The 12,545-nt window shown below is 40.6% G+C and overlaps 1 protein-coding gene across 2 annotated transcripts in view; it reads left to right on the top strand.

Annotated features, from left to right (window-relative positions):
- Window positions 1-12,545, top strand: part of angpt1 (angiopoietin 1) — a 99,228-nt gene that overhangs the window by 48,965 nt on the left and 37,718 nt on the right. For both annotated transcript variants that reach the window (XM_060942985.1, XM_060942984.1), the window contains exons 6-7: window positions 1,214-1,315; window positions 4,403-4,569. In XM_060942985.1, the coding sequence (XP_060798968.1) occupies window positions 1,214-1,315; window positions 4,403-4,569 (269 nt within the window). The remainder of the gene's footprint in view (window positions 1-1,213; window positions 1,316-4,402; window positions 4,570-12,545) is intronic.

The following is a 12,545-nucleotide window of genomic DNA, read 5'->3' as shown; positions in this document are numbered from 1 at the left end:
TTGAGATTGTGCTTGAAGTGAACCTAACCAAAACGTATAGTAGCTAATAGACTGGATTAGCTTTCACTGTTCTAAAGATAAGGTTGGGAAGTGGTGGAGAGGTTCTGATAAAGCTCTACATCATATAGGTGAGACTGCAGTCCACTAGAGTACACTTTGTAGTGTGAAAACTGGAGGAATGTATATGTTGTGTAATGTAAATAGGACTTTCTGACCATGTTCTGGGTCCAGCTTGACTCACGCACACAAGTTTTCAGTGTAGTTGGTATCTGTGTGTTTGTGTGTGTATAGACATGTGCCTGGGTGTCTAGTTTCACCACAAGTCAAGTCTGTGGTTCCCGGGTAATTGTCCTCTGACTGGACTGTGTGTATTCAGCTGGATGTATGTGAGGTTAACAAAATCTCTCCTCCACCACCAAAAAGCGGCAGTCACCGATTTGCCGCTTATTGGTTTACACCGAGCCACACATGGCTAGATTACAGCCATGTGTCCCTTTTTGTCTCTGCTCTGATCTTAAACCTGGACTTCTGCCCTGCTCTAATTGCTAACTAAACATACTAAACATGTACAAGCCTACTTTAGCCAGAACACAAAAAAAGCAGCTTGTTGGGAACATCTGTCTATCTGCTGTTATATACAGTATGTGTATTCGTTAGTAATTAGCTTGCCAAAAAAAAAGAAAAAAATATATAATAGTCCTAGCTAATATTAGTTCACTGGAAAATGGTGCGCAGTGCATTAGTTAGATTATGCTTGCAAAAATAAAAAATAAAAATCACAGAACTTTCCCTTCTGATATCTTTAATCAAGCAGGAAAAACACATCTAACAGCTTTCAACACATTTCATCATTTTGACGAGCGAAGAACAAAAAGAAAGAAAATTAAAAAGGAATTAGACCATCAATCACAAAAAGCTAATTTTCTTCTAAGTCTCACAAAAATGTCATATTTGATATTTAAGATTTTAAAGCATGTAAGATGATCAGAACAAACTCGAACATCTAAATCCGTTTAAGTCCGAATAAAGAGATGACTTTGCTCTTCCATGCCTGGAATGTGATTAGTTGGGGACATATTTGCCAGGCTGCCAGTATTTAGCCTCGCCTAATATGGCTTAAAATAAAATAAACAATTACTATTAATATGCACTGCAACTTGGATATTTCTTTTAAGAATGTGCTTAATGGATTTGTGTGCGTGTGTGTGTGTAGGTATACTGTATTATGGAATCTGCAGGGGGAGGATGGACCATAATTCAACGCCGAGATGATGGTAGTGTCGACTTTCAGAGGACATGGAAAGAGTACAAGATGGTACGTCAACAAATATCACACTTCTTCATTTAAGCTGCTGACAGGAGTGAGGGCTGTGTAGGACAGCCAGGAGAACAGTAAGCAGATGTATGAAACTTTATTGCCATCTTGACGTCCAGGGGCAGTAGCAATTTATTCTCCACATTAAACCCTTGGCCCTTTGCACTCATGATCCATACCAGGACTGCCCGACTTCAGACCAAGAAGACTCTAGTCTAACACAATTAAAGATTATCCTACTCAAACACATCTAGTAAAACTAGAAATATACTGGTGTGTTGAATGAAGTGTCTTGGAACAAAGAAATCACCAAACGTCAGCCTCTCAGGACTGCAGCTGATACAGACACGAGGCAGTTCTTTAGTGATGGAGAGGTTTTAGTCAGCAGAGCTCGGCTTCAGCATTCGTCATGAGATGTGAAGCTGTAACGTAATATTTTTTATCAGTCAGTGATTAACATTAGGAGTCCCAACACCAGACAGGGGTTGTTTTTTTGTTTTGTTTTTTTCTCCATTGGCCGTGTGCAATTAATGCTGCATTAAGACTTAATTCACATCACCAATGAATCAGTGCTATAGTATATTATGAACATCTTCAGTTTATCAATTTGAAGAATATACATTAAGGTTCTGAATTTGAACCTCACGGCCGACGGGGGCCTTTCCGTCAGGAGTTTGCATGTTGTCCCCATGTCTGCATGCATTTCCTCCGGGTGCTCGCGTTTCCTCCTACAGTTCAAAGACATGTAGATTAGATAAAATACCCAGCCACTGGGGTTGCACAAGCCAGTGCATACTTAGTTCCAGTCCCAAGCCCGGATAGATTGGGGAGGGTTGTGTCAGCAAGGGCATCCAGTATAAAAACTTATGCCAAATCAAATATGCAGAACATGATGATCCACTGTGGTGACCCCTAACTGGAGCAGCTAAAAGAAGATTTGCAGAATATACGTTCAGCCGGTGGTTCGCAAAACGGTGTCTGTGAAGCACAGCTAGGTGGTCCATAATTAAAAAAAATAAAGTTACAGTCAACTTAGACCTAATAGTTGAATAAAGTCAACTTGGATCCAAGGTGTCAGATGTGTGGAAAGTTCAGGAATAAACTGTCTATGGCGCCACAAAAATAGCCAAAATATTTTTGTACACATTTAAATAATAAGCTTTATATTTGAATAGTTGGATTATGTTCAGAAATCAGCGTTGAGGGGGTCCAAGGAATTGGTTTTATTATTAAATCCGTCTCTTGCGGCAAAGAGTTTTGAGAAGCCCTGTATTAACCTAATGTTACACGAATGAAATCATCAGGATACATCCACGGTACAAAAACAGAAAAAAATTCCTTGTACATTTAAACCACCACATAAATTAGATGGACTGGGAGTTGAATCACTGAGCTGGAAAGCTCAAAGAAAGGCAGATTAAACAGCATTTGATATAAAACTGCCTAGAAAATCAATTTCGTGGAATCAATTTCATTCATATACTGTATGTACCTTTGTATCTTTGATCCATTTCCTAATCAACAGGTTCATCTCATATTAAATATGTCATCTTTAAATGTTCTGCACCAGAGTATTGCTTGACGATAATGTTTTAATAACGATATCGATTAGCCCAGGTCAGTCTGAAAGCATGAGCTGGTGTGAAATGTATTAAATTATAAATAGTTTTCAGAATGTATAAATATTCAGAGCTCATAACCAAGTAAGCTAGGATAATAATGGAACTGAAGAGCCTAGTGAGACATCTGAAATACATTTCTGGATTTTGGCTCAGCAGTGATTTGGCTTATCTATAGTGGAGAAGGTTTGTAAAGGTTGCTATTTATGCCTGTTAGTGAAGTGATGCATGACAACCTGTAACCTTAGAAAGGATTATTGCGACACAGCACATTAATACTGAGCTTTATCCACAACCACTCACCCAAGAGGATGCCCCGCTTGACCACTTCCCTCTTTGGCTTCATACAGTTCTCGTGAGAAATTGTGCAGCAGTGGGGGGTGTGGGGGGGAGGTTAGAGAGCGAAGGGAAGGGAAGGTTTACTCATATGCAAGCGCAGTCAAATGTCTGGCTTTTAAAATCCAATTACATAGCCCACACCTTGACAACACATACAGACTCACAGCAAGAAAAAAAAAAAAAAATCAGGGGATAATATTATTCCACCCATACACAGCTTGCCTTAGGCCAGATGCATATCTTCGATCATAAATCACTGGCATCATAATCGCCTCGAAATGCTGAAATCAATAGCCAGCACTTAATACAAGCCCAGTCTGTAAAACAGCAATATCTCCTTCATGTTTGCTATCAAAATCAGATGCAGCCCCTGCCAAACACATTCAGCTTGTTCCCAGCATCATTCTGATTACTTATTGACCGTTTCATGATTTCAAATTATATCATCAACTTATTTCCCTGAATGTAATGATTACTCAGGACTACATATTTCATTTCTTAGAAAAGAGGGCGTGTAGGAGAATATGATGTGTGATCCAGTACCATATGGTGCTCATTTGTTGCCCCATAAACAGGTAGCGTTTGTTCATGTAGGGCTTTGGTTGAGATTGTCTCTACTTTATGAAATTACTGTGTATTAAGACATTATTCAGAAGCTGTTCCAGCAAGTTAAATGAGCTGAGCCAGTTGTGTACACATCGGAAAAGTGCTCAGATGTTCTACTGGGAGGGGCATCCCTCCCGTTATATTAAGAGATTAGGCTTAATTAGCAAATGATGACACAAGCGAACATTGTGAAATGTCTACTTTAGAGAAAAACTGTGAACTGCTGCAAGTCCACAGTGTATTGTGCATTAGAAATGTACAATATACAGTTTATTCCTTATCAAACAGCTCACATTTGCAAATATTATTGTAAATTGGTTCATAAAGTGCTGATACCATCATGTATCAACATTTCTTAAAACCTTCGAATTATAATCTTAGAAAATAAGATAAATTACGTTGCTTGCTTTTGCTGATTGCTGAGCTTTCTTGGACCAGGCTGTGTTTCCCATGGTCTGCTCCAGGACCCATCAGTAACCCTCCTGAATTCCTGTACTGACCCTGGGTGCATTCTCTCTTCCAGGGCTTTGGGAGTGTGTCAGCTGAACACTGGCTGGGGAACGAGTTCGTGTACATGCTGACCAGTCAGAGACAGTACTCGCTCCGTGTGGAGCTCACTGACTGGGATGGACACAAGGCCTTCTCCCAGTATGACCGCTTTCACATCGGCAGTGAGAAAAACAAGTACAGGTACTGGAAATCCTGCAATGCTCTATTCTGGTGTTGATTCATTCAAGACACGCTAAGATTTACTTCGGTATTCTGTATGTTAAGATTATTTCTTATGCTATTGCTCCAGGCAGTGTTTTGACATCTGCATAAAAAGTGTATATTTCACAACTTCATTCTCTATGCAGATATTCTGGTAGATGGTACTTAGAATTGGACAGTCTACACTGACATTTCTGAAAATGTCAGTTATGCCCTAAAAAGTTTAAGCCCCCTGATGAAACTGAACCTCATATTGAGTACAATATGTCTAAGCAAACAGGTTCAAATTCAGGAAGCATTGACGTCTATGGCTGACATTTGAGCTCAACCAGATTTTGGAGCAAACCGTTCCAAGTGTTTAAACACTTAAAGTCATTTCTATTTTCTCACTGCTTCCAGAGACTGTCAGTCGGCTAGATAAGTTGCTGCTGATCATTTGTTTGTTTGGGTTTGTTTTTTTTGTTTTTTTTTACTTACTGTCCTCTTTTCACCTTAAATGGAAATTTGATTATTTCACAATAAGTTTGTAGAAGAATGGAACACAGATCATATGTCTGTTAAGAACTAAACTCAAGCACAGTGAAATTCCTTCTGTGCATTTACCCCATCTGAAGCAGTGAACACACACAAGTAAGCAATGAGCACACATACGTACCCAGAGCAGAGGGCAGCTATACTATTGGCCCTTTTCCACTACCCTTTTTCAGCTCACTTCAGCCCGACACGGCTCGCGTTTCGACTACCTCAGAGCAGCACGACTCAGCTCGCTTCAGCCCTACTCAGCACCCAAAACTCGCACGGTTTTGGAGTAGGGCTGAAGCGAGCCAAACCGAGCCGAGTGGGGCTAGGGGCGTGAGGAGACACTCCCCTGTGCACTGATTGGTGAGGAGGAGTGTCCTCACATGCCCACACACGCCCTGCGAGCACGCTGGGATCTGTAAACACCGTAAACCCGGAAGAAGAAGAATTACGAATTACGAGAATTTCTGAAGCCTTATGCGCCTTGCCTCATCTATATGCTCTTGCCAGTATCTGTTGGCGTTGTCGGTGACAACAAGCCACAGCACCAAGACCGACAACACTAACGACTCCATGTCCTCCATGTTTATTGTTTACTATCCGGGGCGTGAGACTACCGCTTAAAAGGTCACTGATGTCACTGTTTGCGCCGCCTAACGACATCACGTGACGTCCACCCACTTTCGCTAACTCCACCCAATGTGTCCACCCACTTCCAGCCAGCACGGTTCAGCGCGGTTGTAGTCGAAATGCAACTCCAACAGCCCCACTCAGCCGCGTTGGTAGTGGAAAAGCGGCATAAGATGCCCGGTGAGCAGCTGGGGGTTAGGTGCCTTGCTCAAGGGCACTTCAGACATGATACAGAGGGAGGGGAAAGTGCTGTTCATTCACTCAACTCCCCTCACATTTTTCCTGCCAGTCCCAGGAATTGAACCGGTGACTCTTTGGGCCCAAGGGTGCTTCGCTAACCTTCAGGCCATGACTGCCCACACTTTGAGGCAACATCAGATCAAGATCAATGTAGCATTCAATATTAAAAAAGTGCCAGTGATGGCCCACAGTGGTGCTCCCTCTCCACCTGTCAGATCTAATTTATAGAGTTCGTACTCACAAAATAATGGCAGAATTATATTCCTTTCTGGTACTCACCCCCAATGGCAAGTCAAGTTTATTTTTGTAGCACTTTTAACAATAGACATTGTCGCAAAGCAGCTTTACAGAATTTAAATGACATTAAACATGAGCTAATTTTATCCCTAATCTTCCCCACTGAGCAAGCCTGTGGCGACGGTGGCAAGGAAAAACTCCCTTAGCTAGCTTTATGGGATTATTCAACAGATTTCATTGGTGAGACTGGAGAGAGAACAAACAGCTATGTTGTAATTCATTGGAATCTGAATTAATTTCTCACAATCTCTCTTTTATAGACATCATTTGTAAACATTATTGTACAGAATGTGATGAATTTGGAAACACAATTTAAACATGGAAACCCAGACACACAAACCTACATGATCAGGCATGCTTATTTAATAATAATAATAATAATAATAATAATAATAATAATAATAATAATAATAATATAGCTTTGCTCTGCTTTTTAGTGTGTCACATTGTCCCGTTTTTTGAGCAGCCTATGCCAGTAAAAAGTTTCAGCAATCTAATCGGCATTCTGGTTTCTATAAATAGATTTGTTCTTTTAAACTGTTGTGGTCTCAGACTCACACATTGCTTGTATGGAACGTTAGCCAAAGCAAACCCTTTCCCATGGGTCTAAACAAACTGTATGAGACATTGCCACTTCGGGTAGTGTGCTCTAATACTTTCAAAGTTTTGAGTCTGAAACTGTTGGTTTGTGCATATTAAACATAAAGATAGAATAAGATTTATGGTTATATAATGCTTTATGATAATCGACGCACACAAACACAGACCATATATAGCAGTGGTGTGCTGAGAACAGCTACAAACCTACACTGGAAACCTCAGATAATCATTTAAAACTTAGTGTATTACAAAGTGCTACACTTCTCGTTTATCGCAGGCAGCAGTGGAGGCTTGCCAGTTGCTTGAAATGTTGCCTGAATGCCAGCCTCTTAAACCTGGACAGGAAACGACTTGGGTTTCGAACTGTGGCACAGAAAAGCAGCAGAAACTAACGTTGTAGCGTATATCACAAAACGACTCTCACGTACATTGATACTAGTCAAGTTAATGATTGCCCAGTTACAGTACATACACAATCTGAAATAAATCAGAGGACTTGGCCACATGTGAACCGCATGATAAATCACAGCTAATGACCATATGTATCTAATGTCTTTTCTCTACCCTGAAAAATTTCTTCACTGGATTTAGCCAGTGCTTTCTCTCAGAAGAGAGAGTGTGTAAACGTTATTTAGATTATGTCAGAAGAATTATTACTGTTTAATTACACACACCACAGACAAAGACTATTGGCAATCTGTGAATGATTAGTCGTTCATGTTGTAAAGTGTTTGCCATGGACTTTCACTTAAGCAACATATGGTGTAACATGTGGTCCTTTATTGTGATTTCAAGAGATACAATCGACACCATACTTTATCGAAGATTGTAAAATGTTCATTGGTACATTTCTAGTTGGTCACATAAAATGTGTGTGATGTTGATATCTTCCGAGCCAAACACTGTACAAATACTTAAAAAAAAACATCTGGAAGCCTGATATGGATTGGATTGTCTCTGGTAATCCCCTACTACGGCGTACATACATCCACAAATACTGTACACACATCCCAAATGGCTTGAAGTAAGGTCATTGGATAATCGCTGCAGTCATGGAGCTTTCAATGATAAATAGATGAAATATTATTTAGTTGAATCAAGGAAGAGGGAATATAGTACAACTGAGAGTCTCATGATTCTTCAACCATGTTTGCACTTCATGTACGTTGCACAGTAAACCTTTACATTATCTGATTTGCTGTGTAGCTATTGTGTGCTGGTGTGGGACATGTGGTTCTCTTGCTTGTTTCATGGAATACTAGAAAAGCACTCGGAGAGCGCAGACCTCCGCCAAGAATCCTTTAAAAAACTCCGGGATCCAGAAGCTGTGCCCAGTCACACCTCTGGAAAAAATTTCAGAGCAATCCATTCATAACTTTTTCCGTAATGTTGCTAACAGACAAACCAACCAACCAACAAACAAACAAACCAACGCTACCGAAAACATAACCCCCTTGGCGGAGGTAATAAATGTTACAACCCCGATTCCAAAAAAGTTGGGAAAAAGTACAAATTGTAAATAAAAACGGAATGCAATGATGTGGAAGTTTCAAAATTCCATATTTTATTCAGAATAGAACATAGATGACATATCAAATGTTTAAACTGAGAAAATGTATCATTTAAAGAGAAAAATTAGGTGATTTTAAATTTCATGACAACAACACATCTCAAAAAAGTTGGGACAAGGCCATGTTTACCACTGTGAGACATCCCCTTTTCTCTTTACAACAGTCTGTAAACGTCTGGGGACTGAGGAGACAAGTTGCGCAAGTTTAGGGATAGGAATGTTAACCCATTCTTGTCTAATGTAGGATTCTAGTTGCTCAACTGTCTTAGGTCTTTTTTGTCGTATCTTCCATTTTATGATGCGCCAAATGTTTTCTGTGGGTGAAAGATCTGGACTGCAGGCTGGCCAGTTCAGTACCCGGACCCTTCTTCTATGCAGCCATGATGCTGTAATTGATGCAGTATGTGGTTTGGCATTGTCATGTTGGAAAATGCAAGGTCTTCCCTGAAAGATACGTTGTCTGGATGGGAGCATATGTTGCTCTAGAACCTGGATATACCTTTCAGCATTGATGGAGTCTTTCCAGATGTGTAAGCTGCCCATGCCACACGCACTAATGCAAGCCCATACCATCAGAGATGCAGGCTTCTGAACTGAGCGCTGATAACAACTTGGGTCGTCCTTCTCCTCTTTAGTCCGAATGACACGGCGTCCCTGATTTCCATAAAGAACTTCAAATTTTGATTCGTCTGACCACAGAACAGTTTTCCACTTTGCCACAGTCCATTTTAAATGAGCCTTGGCCCAGAGAAGACGTCTGCGCTTCTGGATCATGTTTAGATACGGCTTCTTCTTTGAACTATAGAGTTTTAGCTGACAACAGCGGATGGCACGGTGAATTGTGTTCACAGATAATGTTCTCTGGAAATATTCCTGAGCCCATTTTGTGATTTCCAGTACAGAAGCATGCCTGTATGTGATGCAGTGCCGTCTAAGGGCCCGAAGATCACGGGCACCCAGTATGGTTTTCCGGCCTTGACCCTTACGCACAGAGATTCTTCCAGATTCTCTGAATCTTTTGATGATATTATGCACTGTAGATGATGAGATGTTCAAACTCTTTGCAATTTTACACTGTCGAACTCCTTTCTGATATTGCTCCACTATTTGTCGGCGCAGAATTAGGGGGATTGGTGATCCTCTTCCCATCTTTACTTCTGAGAGTCGCTGCCACTCCAAGATGCTCTTTTTATACCCAGTCATGTTAATGACCTATTGCCAATTGATCTAATGAGTTGCAATTTGGTCCTCCAGCTGTTTCTTTTTTGTACCTTTAACTTTTCCAGCCTCTTATTGCCCCTGTCCCAACTTTTTTGAGATGTGTTGCTGTCATGAAATTTCAAATGAGCCAATATTTGGCATGAAATTTCAAAATGTCTCACTTTCGACATTTGATATGTTGTCTATGTTCTATTGTGAATACAATATCAGTTTTTGAGATTTGTAAATTATTGCATTCCGTTTTTATTTACAATTTGTACTTTGTCCCAACTTTTTTGGAATCAGGGTTGTATACAGATTGTCAAGGAAAACAAGAAGACATTATAAACATGAAGTTACAAGGTTGGTAGATCCACACGTGACATACAATAGTGTACAGGATCAGAATACAAATCTATGCCAAATCTAGGGCAGTGGTAGTCCAGATATTGTCCTTATGATGAGTTCAAATCCCAGCATTGCCAAGCTACCACTGCTGGGCCTTTGACCAAAACCATTAACCCTCAAGTGCTCAGTTGTACAAGACCATTTCCAGAAAAGTTGGGATATTTTCCAAAATGCAATAAAAACAAAAATATGTGATTTGTTAATTTATGTGAACTTTTATTTAACTGACAAAAGTACAAAGAAAATATAGTTTTACTGACCAAATTAATTGTATTTTATAAATATAAATGAAGTTAGAATTTGATGCCTGCAACACACTCAAAAAAGTTGGGACAGAGGCACTGTATTAGAGGCCATTGTATTACATCACCTTTCCTTTAATAACACTTTTTAATCATATGGAATCTGAGGATACTAATTGTTGCAGTATTGCAATTGGCATTTTTGTCCATTCTTGCTTGATACAAAACTTCAGCTGCTCAACAGTCCATCACCGTTGTCTGATTCTCTTCATGATGCACCATGCATTCTCATTGGGGGCAGATCTGGACTGGCAGCAGGCCAGTCAAGCGCACGCACTCTGTGTCTACAAAGCTACACTGTTGTACCCTGTGCAGAATGAAGCCGGGCATTGTCCTGCTTGAATAAGCATGGACTTCCCAGGAAGAGATGTTGCCTTAATGAATATGTCTCTCTAAAATACCAGTATATGCCCCAATATATCAATGGTACCTTCATACACATGTAACTCACCCACACCGTGGGCACTGATGCTCCCATACCATCTCAGATGCTGGCTTTTGCACCTTTCTCTGATAACAAACTGGATGATTGAGTTCACCTTTGGCACTGAGAACTCGACGTCTGGTTTTCTTGAAAACAAGCTGAAATGTGGACTCATCTGACCACAGCACGTTTCCACTGTCTTTCAGTGCATCTGAGATGAGTTCGGGCCCAGAAATATCAGCGTTGTTTCTGCAGAGAATTGATGAATGGCTTCCTCCTTACATAATACAGTTTCATGCTGCATTTCTGGATGCAGTGGCAGACTGTATTAAGTGACAACGGTTTTCCAAAGTACTCCAGAGCCCATGTGGCTATATTTGTCACATTAGCATGATGGTTTCTCAGGCAGTGCCACCTGAAAGCTTGGAGGTTATGCACATTCAACAGTGATTTTCAGCCTTGCCCTTTGTGCACTGAGATGTCTCTGAATTCCCTAAATCTTCCCTGAACCTAGGGCTCAGGTCGATAACAATCTCCCTTCCTCAGCGAACATCACTGCAGTCCTCTCCTGCTTGGACTACTACAACTCTCTCCTTGCTGGCCTTCCAGCTTCTGCCATCAGACCCCTGCAGCTCATTCAGAATGCTGCAGCTCACCTGGTCTACAACCTCCCTCGTTCTTCCCATGTCACCCCTCTGCCTGCTGACCTGCACTGGCTACCTATTGCAGCTTGCATCAAATTTAAGACATTGGTGCTAGCTTACCAGGCTCTCAATAGGTTAGAGGCAGCATACCTCCAATGTCTGTACCGGTCGCGGGCAAGCTGGAGCCTATCCCAGCTGACTATGGGCGAGAGGCGGGGTACACCCTGGACAAGTCGCTAGATCATCACAGGGCTGACACATAGAGACAAACAACAATTTGCACTCACATTCACACCTACGGTCAATTTAGAGCCACCAATTAGCCTAACCTGCATGTCTTTGGACTGTGGGGGAAACCGGAGCACCCGGAGGAAACCCACACAGATACAAAAAGAACATGCAAACTCCACACAGAAAAAGCCCCCATCAGCCACTGGGCTTGAACCCAGAACCTTCTTGCTGTGAGGCAGCAGTGCTAACCACTACAACACCGTGCTGCCCTTTATCACATTTAATACAACCTTATTTCCGGAAAAGTTTGGATATTTTCCAAAATGCAATAAAAACAAAAATATGTGATTGGTTAAGTCATGTGAACCTTTATTTAACTGACAAAAGTACAAATAAAAGATTTTCAATCGTTTTACTGACCAATTTAATTGTATTTTTTATAATACAATATACAAAAAATATAAACAAATATAAATTAAGTTAGAATTTGATGCCTGCAACACATTCAAAAAAAGTTGGGACAGAGGAAAAATAAGACTGAAAAGTTCATAGGATATTCAAGTAACACCATTTTGGAAGATTCCACAATAAGCAGGTTAATTGGTAACATGATTGGGTATAAAAGGAGCAGCACCAAAGGCTCAGTCTTTGCAAGCAAAGATGGGTCGTGGCTCACTCCTTTGTGCCAAAATTTGTGAAAGAATTGTTAGTCAATTTAAAAAGAACATGTCAATGCAAGATTTTAAGTATTTCATAATCTATTGTACATAATACTGTGAAAAGATTACATCATGTGGCATTTAGCAAATGCTCTCATCCAGAGCGATGTTCAATGAGTGCAAAAGTCAGGTACACATAGTGCTGAACTTCTAGACGAGAAATTTCAAGTG

The sequence above is a fragment of the Neoarius graeffei genome, chromosome 16, assembly GCF_027579695.1.
Source record: "Neoarius graeffei isolate fNeoGra1 chromosome 16, fNeoGra1.pri, whole genome shotgun sequence".
NCBI lineage: Eukaryota > Metazoa > Chordata > Actinopteri > Siluriformes > Ariidae > Neoarius > Neoarius graeffei.
Note: the sequence above shows the minus strand (reverse complement) of the source record. Positions and strands in the feature narration are given on the sequence as shown.